The sequence below is a fragment of the Olea europaea genome, chromosome 8, assembly GCF_002742605.1.
Source record: "Olea europaea var. sylvestris chromosome 8, O_europaea_v1, whole genome shotgun sequence".
Lineage (NCBI taxonomy): Eukaryota > Viridiplantae > Streptophyta > Magnoliopsida > Lamiales > Oleaceae > Olea > Olea europaea.
In genome coordinates, this window is record NC_036244.1 from 18582926 (window position 1) to 18595799 (window position 12874).

Consider the following 12874-nt stretch of genomic DNA (forward strand, 5'->3'; position numbering starts at 1 on the left):
CACATTTTTCAACAATCACTATTATAAAATGCATTTTTACTATGAAAATGAGAAACAAACATGCTCCGAGTTTTTTCCTTATTCTATTTTTGAGCCTGTTGTGATGGACCATTATCGTGCTATTGGGTCTAATCCATTAATTGATAAAATGTGTTCTTAAAATGATACTTTGCCTTTTGAGTTGGTTGATCTTGGATTTACACGTAACCATGCCATGACCGTTAGATCTGATATTTTTGTGATACTATTTAAGCTCTCCAATCGTCTCTTTCCCGATTGGCTGTGAGATTATTGGGTTTTTTGGTTTCTTTCTCTCTGCACTGCATTTTCGTCTTCTTCTTTGTGTTGTAATCTCCGTGAAATTCGAAGTGAGATTTATGTGGTATATTTTGTGTACAAAAGAGAGGTTTAAGAAGAATTGTAGTATTACTGTATTAGAGAGACGGGAGAAAACTTGTGAAGAAATCTCTATTTGATCTGTACTATTCTTGATGATTTCAGTGGATACGAGCAAAATATACTTAATAGATGCTCAATGTGGGGAGTATGCCTTTGACTGAACGTCCGGAGCCCTAAGGGGTAAAAAATTTGTGTCCTTCCATTTTCTGCAATTTTTATTTTCTTCCAAACATTTTGCTATACGATTTATGATTTTGAGACCAACACAAGAAAAATTAACCATCAATGTAAGAAAAATTAGAGTCCTAATCAGTTCAACTGTACAATATAACACAAGCTGGATGGATTTGAAGTATATATTGAAAGTATGGCTGAGTTTATAATCATATTAAATAATAAAACCATGGAGTACATAAAAAAGATGAACATTTTAATACTATTTTTACATTTTATTATGTCCAGTAACAATAACAATAATAAGAACAAGAACAACAAACTCAGAGATTTCTAGAGACAGACTTTACCAAACCCCTTGTTTATTCACCAATGCATAATATTATTATAGAAATCCCAAACAATGGGATCATTCCATGATTGTTTAGATCTTTTTAATTGGGCTTGGAAAGATGGTGACTCTCAATATCTTTAGTAACAGCAAGGCAGAGGTCCATTAATGTGTTGGGATCTGGGACATTCTCGTCCTTCTTCTCGTACTCCAAAGTCCATGTTACCAAGTTGTTATTTCCATTGGTGTCAACATGGACAGTTAATTTGAAGTTGTTGTATAAGTCCATGAGGTCTCCTTCGATGACCTTGAAGGTCACAGACTTCTTTTCCTCGTCTATTGCTTCAATTATCTCTTTCGCAACCCGGGCTTTACCATCTGTAGTTCACAATCAAAACCATTAATGTGAACCTAATTATATATAGAACATCTATGACTTCAAAACAATTAAAAAGGTAAAATGAATATTCAATTTGATTATCAAATGGCAATTCATCAACTTCAACAATTATTTTTCAAAAAGTGTTACAAGTGGATTAGTGTTAAAAATTTTGACAAGTTAGGAGCAATGAAAGATTGACTAGTCTTTCTACTATAGGCAGAATCTTTTGTGTGCGCGCTTCTAAAAATGTAATGAGAAAGACTGGTGGTAACCATTGGAGCTGACAAAAGTAATAATTTATTTCTACGGATGTATGAAAATAAATTTTATACCGTTCGAGCTTCATCTTCCCTGTGGTAAGTTTAATAAATAATTTTAAACCTTGTAAAACGAATCTTGAATATAGGAGGATGATATTGTTGTTGTTATGAGCCAACAATATCTTGAGAGTTTTAAATTTTAGTTGAGAGCACTGAGATTTTGATGTATATATAATTACTAATGATTATAGTGAATTTATCTTTTTTTGCTCGTGATTTTTTTCCGTCTTGAGTTTCCATGTAAATCTTGATATTGCAGAAAGAAAATTTATAACACCGATTAGTAGATAAACATGTTCTCCAACACGAAGACCAAAGAAATAATTGACTTGTCAAATTATCGATCGAGCCACCTAGACTTACCATGGGTGTAGTTCCAGAAGATGACAGAGCCAACCGTCCCCCACTGACCCTGGTGCAAATCACATTTCTGAATGTTAGCAGGGCTCATGCCCGATATATGATGAGGTCTCTCTCTAAAGATTTCATGGAAAACGTCCCCATCGGATTTAATATCTATTTGGGAAACCAATTTTCCTGTAAGAGCCATTTAATTTTTTTTCCCCACAAATATTACAAAAGAAACTAGTAGAATTGATTTTGAGGTGAGTGAGATATGCTTGAAAATGAGGTCTTTATATAGCAGAGTAAAGAGTGATTATCATGATTAGAAATTTCCAGTTTTGCTTGTTATTATTTTTATATGTAACTGTTTTTGAAAATAAAAGTAGGGCATATATGGGGAAATGGTGATGCAATTGATCTTTTCATAATTAAGTTTAGCAAACCCTAGCTACCACCCAACACGCCCTACACATAAATGTTAGAATAGGGTTTTGTCCATTGATTTGTACTTACAATAATTTGAAATAAAATATTATTTTATTTCTTGATGAATTATTTGTAATAGTTTGAGTTTGCATTTGTTAAAATGGATTAATTTGATATTATAAATCGAGTGTTTAAATTTTTAAGCACAAAAAAAAAAAATGATTTATAATTCGATCTCAGTTTTATTATCTACGAAGAATGAATATAGAAAAATGTTTTATTTTGATAAAGATCATTTCAATTTTATTAAAGTTCATCTTTGACTTTGACAATAAGATTGAACGTAAATTTTGAAGTGCATTGGATCAGTTCGTATGAAATTTATTTTGTGAAATTGACGACAAGTATTTTATCATTTTACCTTGTTACGAATTTTTGACTTGGTCTATGGGGATAATATTTAAGAACAATAAGTTAAAGGACATAATTAATATTTATACATGGTTTCGGTATGAGATAGCTTGCTAAATATTTGAAATAGCAAAATATTATTTTTGTCTCAAGTCAAGGTAATCGCGTGATATGAAGGTTTTTACCAATGGCTTTTACCCCTTTAATGAGTAAACAAAGAAGGAAAATTCGTTGAGTTCTAGGAAGTTTGGTTTAGTTGTTATCATTTCATGTCTATAACTTAGTTCCTTTGATTACTACATGGATGAACCTAATCCAAAATATTAACCATAAAAAAGAATCATATGTGCAGTATTTACAGATAAAAGTATCTAATTATTGGGAAAAATTAATGTACTTAATTCTTAGTCAGATTAAAAGATGGGATTTTCCTTTAGTCGCTTATAGTAAGGAGCTATGAAGCCTTCCCTTATTGTAAACCATAGGATAGGATCAACAAAAACGAGTTCTTCCACATGTAATATCTATTTCTCTACTTCCCTCTTATTTTGTCAACGTTTAAGCAGAGGTGAATGTGGAATGAGTAGTTCATTTGAAAGTGCTAGGGACTCTATTATAGATATGAGCCTATGTTTGACTGATATTTATAAAAACTAGTGTCATTTTTTCAAACATTTTGATGTACCAATAAATACTACCCACTTAAGGATTCCGTACTTCCACTTATTTATAATTTAAACTGTTTATAATCCTTCCCAAACATGTTCCAAGTCGAAGTGAATCCGTGACAAATTGCAGTACATTTGCAAGTGTTATTGGTTCTATGCCAATGGGCCTTCTATCAATTAATGAACTGTAGAACGGGGGAGTGAATTATCCAAAAGGTCATTGAACTTTGCAAAAAAGTTTTCACGAGATCACTGAACTTTAAAAATCATCAAATTCATCACTAAATTTTGCAAAACGTTTCCAAAGGGTTATTGAACTTAAAAAATCATTCCATTCATCACTGAACTTTGTAAAAAAGTTTCATGGAGTCATTGAACTTTGCAAAAGATTTTCAAACATATAACTAAATTTAGTGACCCCTGGGAAATCTTTTGTAAAGTTTAGAGATGAATTTGGTGATTTTTAAAGTTCAGTGACCCCGTGGAAACCTTTTATAAAGTTCAATGATGAATTTGATAACTTTTAAAATTCAATGATCTCACGAAAACTTTTTACAAAGTTCAGTAACTATTTGGGTAATTCACTTTAGAGTTCAGAAAGGAGTGATCTCTTCACAGGAATGAGATAATATTGTATATTTAATTACCCGACAAAGAATTAATTGTGGATCGATAAAATTATTTGGGTCCCACCATATCACATGAAACACGTACATTATTTTAATTTATCCATCTATTTTAGATAATTTTTATTAATTAGTTTCGTATAAAAGTCAAACCTCACACAATTTCAAGATTAGACGGCACCGAAATTGTCACTAATTGAATTGACTAGCAATAGGCTTCCCACTCATGTACTCTTTAATAACATGTTTGTAAAGTAAAACAATTTAAATTATAAATAAATAAAAATTAATAGTAAATAATGAAGAGTACTTGTGAATAATCAAAATGTATGAATTAAAAATGACTCAAACCGAACATAAATTAAATGTAACTTAGTTGAAGATAGCCAATGAAACATCATTACAATGACAAAGGATTATGAAAGTAATAGATTTGAAATCTAATAATAGCAAAGCTTATTTTATTGAAAAACAATAATCATATAAAAAAGTTTGTGTTACTAATTTTAGGATTATACTACTTATACATAAGAATGATATATAAGATATTACATAAAATATTATGAAGGAAAAAGTTGAATGTATTTTAAATTGACAAATGATAGAATGACATATACATTATATAACCTATTAGGTAAAGTTTGATGTACATATAGCAATGTCCCTAATTCTATGAGGCCGGAATTTTACACATCAAGATTTTGCAAGCTAATTACCTGTCAATATTGTTTGATTGGTGACCCATGTGCACTGCACTTATATGAATAAATCATACATTTAATTAAATATAAAAACTTATGGTACATTGGTGTTCAACATCACTCGTGATAACAATATTCTAACTTTATACTAGAAGAAAGTAGTAATGTGATTTGAAAATGGATAATGATTCAAATTACAACTCTCTATAAATATCCTTAACATCCCTCAACTCCATATACGTACAACAGCATAAGATATTTTTTTGAAAATAATTTGTAAATTCATACATAACATACAATGAAAATGCTTGAATAACTCCAGTTTACAGTAAAATCGTTGCAAAAGTTGGCAGTTATGTTGTAAAAGATAAACTCTGTAAATACCAAAATCCAGGTAATTTAACAATTTGTCTTAATTATTCATTTCAAAGAGATTTCGACAGTCAATTAAAACTTCCTACAAGCAATTTCGTACTCAGTTATGACTGACGTGAGTTGACAAATTAGTATTCTACGAGACATAATCAAATGCGAAAATAGACAATAGTGAACACTAGATATAACGTGATAAACCCCTAACGAAAACATCCACAAGTCCTTATACCACGGGTAAATAATCAATTATCAAACAATCAAAAATACAATAGTTTTTATTTTGTAATTTCATAAAATTAACAAAAAGAATCAAAAGCAAATAAAGAACAACTCCCTTGTTTTCTTATGCTTTTGACTTGTTGAAGAAGTGAAATCAAACCCTCCGGTCTTGACTTTATCACCACTTTACTATTGTATTCGACCACTACCACTTCTTAGATTAAGATTTACAAATCTTAACTCATGTCAGTAACTTGATATTTAAGTAGAATTATAACATTCACGCTTTGCTTTTTTTTTTGAAGAAGTGAAATAAAACCCTCCGGTCTTGACTTTATCACCACTTTACTATTGTATTCGACCACTACCACTTCTTAGATTAAGATTTACAAATCTTAACTCATGTCAGTAACTTGATATTTAAGTAGAATTAAAATTCCCCCTTTTTTTTTTTTTTTTTTTTTTTTTTAAATTACGGTTGAAGAACATGACTTTTGCTTCGAGATACTTCAATGGAATATTACACTGGGCTAAACTCATTGTAGACGGTGAGAACTTGCTGCTGCAGGATCATCGAGCAAAGGTAGATTTTCTCGAAAGCATTAGTCCGTCCCTTAATATTTTTTTACTTATGTAAGGACTCCTCCAGGACACGAACGTCTCTTAACTAAATTATGATAGTTTTACAAGGTAAAAATAATATATAATTGGTTTGATATGGTAAATAATTAATTTGTGGAAAGTTTTGATTTGTTACTTTAATCGATCTTATTTTATTTATTTGACTAATCAAACCACATCTAAGATGGTAAATATACATTTTTGTATATGTTGTATAGAGGATAAATATTCCATCTTGTTCAGGGCATTGAAATCCTAAAATTTGGAGCCAAGAAATCTATTGAACTTGTACACATCCAGTTAGTCGTGATTGATTACCTTGCCTGTTCGGACTACACCTGATGATTACGTTTTTGTCACATGTTTTAACATTTGAAAATCATTCTAATTTAATTAAGCCAATAAATAAGTAATGAGTAAAAATATAAGGACAATGTTAGATGTACAAAATTTAGTTTACAAAAAGTTTTACTTACACTCACAATGAAAAGATCAGACCAGATGTTGGAATTTTTTATTTCATGCAAGGCTGCATGCATGTGAGAGGGAGTAAAACTTTTTATAAACCAAAATTTGTACAAATATCTTTATCCAAAATATAAAATATACTTTAATTACAAACATCAATTCTAATAGAGTTCATGACTTCTAAAATACGCCAAAACCTAAAGGTAAAACGGAGAATGCGGTTGAATTAACTACACAAAGATCAATAAGTCCAGTAAAGTTAAGTTCCTTTAACTAAAATGGATTATTTACATGCTATATCTGATATTACAATTAGCACTATTGTTAATTTATTAGTGTAATCATGTGAAAAATTCTCCTTACCTTTTTTTCCTTCATTCCTATTCCAAGATATAAAGAATGATTCCCAGATTACTTAAAATTTATCACATAAACCAAAAAAATAATAAATAAAAAAAATTGTCCCCAATTCAAGCTGATGGGACTCTGTCTAGCATATATGGTTGAGGAAAAATTGACCACGTCTGAAAACAACTAGATTTAGAAACTCTGCTAGATGCATTAATTGAGAAATCATAATCCATGTTTAGACATGATTTTATTTTTATTTTAGCAATATATAGAATGCACTAATTTCAGACTTGACTTTTTATTCACGAGACATCGTTATAGGCTAAACGTCCTTCTAATTAAATATTCATAAATAGCAATTTATAGAATGCATTGAAAATACTCTAATATATGTCCCATTCATATCATGTCTTTTTTTAAAATGGTTGGAAACTTATCAAAAAAGTGAGAAAGCAATAGTTGGAGTAAATTATGTCTCGTTTGGTTAAAGTTTATAAACTATTTATAATTGGTTAGATCACTTTTCTCATACATTTTTTGAGTTGGACTGGCATCATTTATTCCATTTCCAATGGAACAGATCAAGAACCGCCTAAACCGGTTCATAATTGAACTAAACCGGCCGAGTTTAGTTGAATCAAAATCGGTTCAATGTAAACCGATTTTTATCAAATTGATCCAGAATAAAATTTTATATCAAATTCGCAGGAGGAGAATTTCGAACCTACATTGCCTTTCTGAAAAATAGAGCCTTGACCACTATGGTGCATGTTAACGACTGACCGGTTGAACTATTAATCCAATAACTCAATGATTTTTTTGGATCGACAACTAGGTCGGATCTGATAAATATGCTAACAAGTACTACTCATATATAAAACTCGTTCCTATCTATTATAACTTAAACCATTAATACATACTTCCTAACATATATAACACTGAAATCCTGTTAGGTAGAGATTAAAATTAGAATTTTAATAAATTTTGATAGAAGTTTTTGAAATATCTATTATAACTTAAACAATTAATACACACTTCATAGCATATATAATACTAAGCTACTGTTTGGTAGAGATTAAAATTAGATTTTTAATAAATTTTGATTGAAGTTTTTGAAATGTGTGATTGAAAAGTGGTAGGACCCATGAAATATGTAATTAATATAGATTGTTTGACTTTAATTTAGATTTAAATTTGATTTAAATCAATACCAAACAGGGGCTAACTTTTTTGTCACAAATATGCTATTGTTTGATATATATTATTTTCAAAATATATTTTTCACTCTTTTATTTTCAACCATACAAGTAAATACAAATTTTTCATTATTTCCATTAATCTACTATTCCAAATACATTCTTAGAAAATAATAGGGCTCAAATAGACTCTATGTTTAATATGTTAGAGGGAATTGAAGAACACAAAAAAGCCGTAAACATTTTATATACAATTCTACTTTAATTTAATTTTATATAATAACGTCTACTACATATTATCATATTATTTTAATGTACTCAATCTTTTATTGTCTAGAAAGAAATGAAAGAACTAGACCGATTAACAATAACCATTAATATATTATTTCCGTTAATATATTTTTCAAATATTGAGCATCTTGAAATTCAATGCTGTTTTAAGTAAAAATAATAATATATGAAAATAATAAGGTTGAAATCTAAGGGAAATAATTTATACGATATAAAGCATCTTAGATGTAATAATTTTTACACAGCCAAGCAGACTTTATATAAGCATATGACAAGCGTCTTCAATGACACTCTATAGACTTATCCAGGCAACTTAAACAACACGGGAGCATTAGACAAAAATTAAGTGTCATTTTCGAAATAATATTAAAATATAAAATTAATGATATCAAATGATTAATGTGAATGATTGCTGATGGTATTACCATCGAATATTCATGATATAAATCAATATTTATTGGTATAGATTATCGGTAACAATATTTTCGATGATCATCGACGACACATCTTAACACAATTATTAAATACAGTATCATTGTTGATGTTGTCAACAACCACCAATTGTGCTATCTGTATATTACAGAGTCATTCCTATGTTCATTTATTTCTATAAATTGTCAACAATTAAGTTCAAATATCTTTTTATTTTTCTTCATAATATTACCAATGTATAAGTTATTCTATTAAATATTATTTTATTCTTGATAGAATTTTCTTTAATCTTCGATTTGCTATTTTTTCATTGATGATTTTTTTTTAGCAGATTTTATAAACTGATTATAATTTTTAATATTACTTAACAAAACTTTGTTCGTAATCTTCAAAATTTTTTAAGTTGTTACTTGAAGTGAAATCTTTATTTTTTTATATTTATTAATTAATTTAACATTGAAAATTCTGGAGATAGTTAAATATTTGATTCTTTTATTATATGTGAGTAAGTTAATTATTAAACAACTACAAACAAAGAAGTGTAAGAAATTTGGCAAACCTTACATCCCTAACATGTCTCAGCAATAACCTCCCACCCAAAAAACAACTTGATCTAAGAACTTCTGGCTGGTGCTGGAATCAACATGGGGATGATCAGCCTCAGGAGAATCCAAATTATGCTTGAAAAGTAGGACAAATGTGGAAAGAGGTTTCAGTTTTTCTCAAAACAATCTGTCTATGGACCATGAAATATCATAATTGTGGGGGCGATGTTAGTCATAGGAATGAGAAATCAGGGAATACTCAATTCCTACCAAGGAAATGCCACAGATTGGTGCAGCAGCATGAATATAAAACTTATTGATCGTGTACTCTTGTCACATGACACATCCTTTCAGTTCATCTTGTAAATACATTGACTTCTGTTGTGTTGACGACAACTATAGCCTTCATTCTTCTTAGTCATCCTTCCACCATCGGATTTGCATCGTAGTCCCATATTTCTCGTGAAGGGATATTGTGTTGGCCTATGGGTCTCTGTCTTGTTGGTACACTTTCACTCATTTGCTATGCTTTCACTCATTTGGTAGGCTTACTTTGCTCCATGATCCCTATTCACAAATCATGAAAATGGTCAGTCATGTTTTAGCCACTTCAGTGTTCAAACTATACCAATTGTAGATTATATCCTCCCTATGAGAGCAGTGGGTACCTTTCTCGGGACTTGTTAGGCAGATGAGAAAATGCTTGCACAAGCTTGAAGTGCTATGTGAACTCCACAAAAAATAACATTTGAGTTGTAAATTAGCTTTTATCCCCTCAATTTTATTTGCATTACCCTGGGAAAGCAACATGATAAATCAACATTTCAATTATTAATCTAAGAGATGGTTTAAACAAAGAAAAATTGTTGAGGGCGTCTTTTTGAGAATAATAATAATAATACATAAAATTAATGGAGTAAATGATCATTGTGAAATTTTGTTTTTGAAGATTCCAACACAACAATATATGTTGGTGATACAAACGAAATTATGGACTATATTGTGAGTGATAACTGATACACCTCCATTAGCGATTATTGAATGCAATGTTGTCGTAGATATTGTTGGTAGCATCGATGGTGCTATGGCCGATATTCGTTGTCGTCTATATCATTGACAAACTTTTATTCTTTCTATATATATATATATATATATATATATATATAAGTTGCCAAAAATTAAATTCAAGTATATTTTTATTTGTGCTTTATAATACCAATGGTTAAGTTATTTTATAAAAATATTATATTATTCCCAACAATATTTCCTTTAGAATTTAAACTTCATTTTATTACTTCATTTTTTGCCAATAAACGAAACTTAGAAACTATTTATGTTTTTAATATTACTAACTAAAAAGTCCTTCTCAATGTTAAATTATTTGTTGTAGTATTTTATTTTCATATTTCTTTTTCAGAATTTATAATTGTATTTATTAAAAAAAAATTATTTCACCCCTGAAAAACTCGATTATTATTTAATTTTTTTATTACTTATTAAATTTTCCCTTAGTGAAATCAATTATTAATTTTTATGCTTTATTTAACGGCTAAGTATCTATCTATAATTTAAACTTATTAGAATAAATTTTTCGAATGAAAAATATAACTCGAAGATATCTTCAGTGATATGGCTTTACTTTCTTCATCGAGGAAGCTCGCCGTAGATCTATTTCTCTTCCTCTGCCTCCACCTCTGCCTCTGCCTCAACAGGATCTGTGGTTCCCTCTACTTCTTTTGATCCTCAAGAGAAATTTTAGTAAATTACATTATCTACTTTAACTACTCCATCATTATTCTATCATTAATTAATGGGACTCAACTATAGCTCATTGACTTGCAATATATCAATTACTTGGTTAATCTTTAATCGTTAATAAGAGCATTTTTCTTCGAAATATGGATGTTAGAAAGCAAAATTTATTTATTGGCCTCCTAAGGGGTTTTTCGGTTCTATTATTTACCAAAAACTCGTTAGTAATTATTTATAATAACGAATGTTTATGTTCGTAGAAGGAAATTATGTAAATATTAAGTTGATAAATTTTGTCTTTGGCTTAGTAAAAAGGTCTATCTAGTTTTCAGATTTATATTATTTGATGGATTATTTTATACTAATCCATCAATATATTAATTTTATTATTATTATTATTATTATTATTATTATTATTATTATTATTATTATTATTATTATTATTATTATTATTGTGAAAATGGAAAATAAAAAGAAACAACTATGTCGCAGTCAAACTAAGATGATAACTATATTAATAAATCAATTAAGAAAAATAATCTACACGTTAAAGAACCACTTTAATTAAAAGGAGGCCGTTAATTTTCTCACATAGTAAGAGTGAAGCCTTTTCATGACATTGGAATTGTTTTTTTGGCCTCATTTTGAGAAGAGATAGGAGGGAAGAGGTGAAATCTTTGATCTCCTCTAAAAATAATAATAATAAATTATCGTAATTACAAATTAATAAAATATGTACTGTTGTCGGGGGTTCCGGAGACTCAAGTACGACGATTGAATTAACTGCATATTTCACTTGTGACACGTTTTACCTTGAATTTATTATTATGTTTATTCATCTTTAATTAAGAAAAATTATTAGTTATCAAAGAATTAAAAATTGTAACTAGTCACACAACAGTGACTCGATCACCTAATGCTTTAGTCCAGTCAATAATTATAAGGTCCATCACCAGGCTTTCAAGACCCCAGCATAGAAAGAAAGCATAACAATACAACTCATGTTCATGGATTTGAATAAATTTCTACAAATTTCATGAGAATCACATTAAAAATGGTGAAATTTCAAAAGATTTGTTAAATGTATTTTTAAACTTGAAGTCCATCCAAATATTTAAAATTCATCTATTAACGAAATTTTTATAAATTCACTAATTATTGAGAATGCCTAAATTTTAAAGGATTTTATTGAAATGTTCAGTTGGAAAGACCTAAGTTTAGAAGAATTTTTAAAATCCATCAGAATTTGTGTCGAGGATTCTTCAAAATTTTGTTCTAACCTTGCCTTTGCTATCTAACCGTCTGTTGAGTTCTACCTCTCACAATGACCCCTCTGACTTCTAATCTGCATACATGTTCAAGACTTGCTTCTTTAAACCTTAATAGTTCAAGCATATGCCGTCCATCACCTAAAGTAAAGCTGTCTTTTCCACATGAAAGTCTCAACAAAATGCTTATATGAAGCAAGTAAAAAAACACAATAGGATAACAGACTCTTGCGGGGGCAGATTTAGGTGGTGGCCGTCCTAGTTAGATTCATCGGGGAGAATTTTTTTTTTTTTTTCTGATAATAGATATAATTTTTAAATTATATATTTGATAATTCATATTAACAACATACATCTCTGGTATCTCAGGTGGTTAGCTCTTCCACCATTGAATTGGAGGTCTTGTGTTAGGAATTCTTTAAGAGCAATATTTTTTATAATTTCTGTATTTCAACAATTTTTACCAAAACAAATGTAAGGAATGTGATTCGAACCTACTACCTTTCTTAAACCTATTGACCATTTTATCATCATGAGACTATTGATTTTTAGCACATAATGTAAGAAAATAAT

At 29.3% G+C, this 12874-nt stretch overlaps 1 protein-coding gene across 1 annotated transcript; it reads right to left on the reverse strand.

The window, feature by feature from the left end:
- Positions 1-805: 805 nt before the first annotated feature.
- On the reverse strand, positions 806-2215 carry LOC111399080 (kirola-like). The gene is made up of 2 exons (XM_023026308.1): positions 1970-2215; positions 806-1282 (listed from the first exon to the last, which is right to left on the reverse strand). The coding sequence occupies exons 1-2, from the start codon at positions 2154-2156 to the stop codon at positions 1008-1010; spliced, it is 462 nt and encodes a 153-aa protein (XP_022882076.1). The 5' UTR covers positions 2157-2215; the 3' UTR covers positions 806-1007.
- Positions 2216-12874: the final 10659 nt, after the last annotated feature.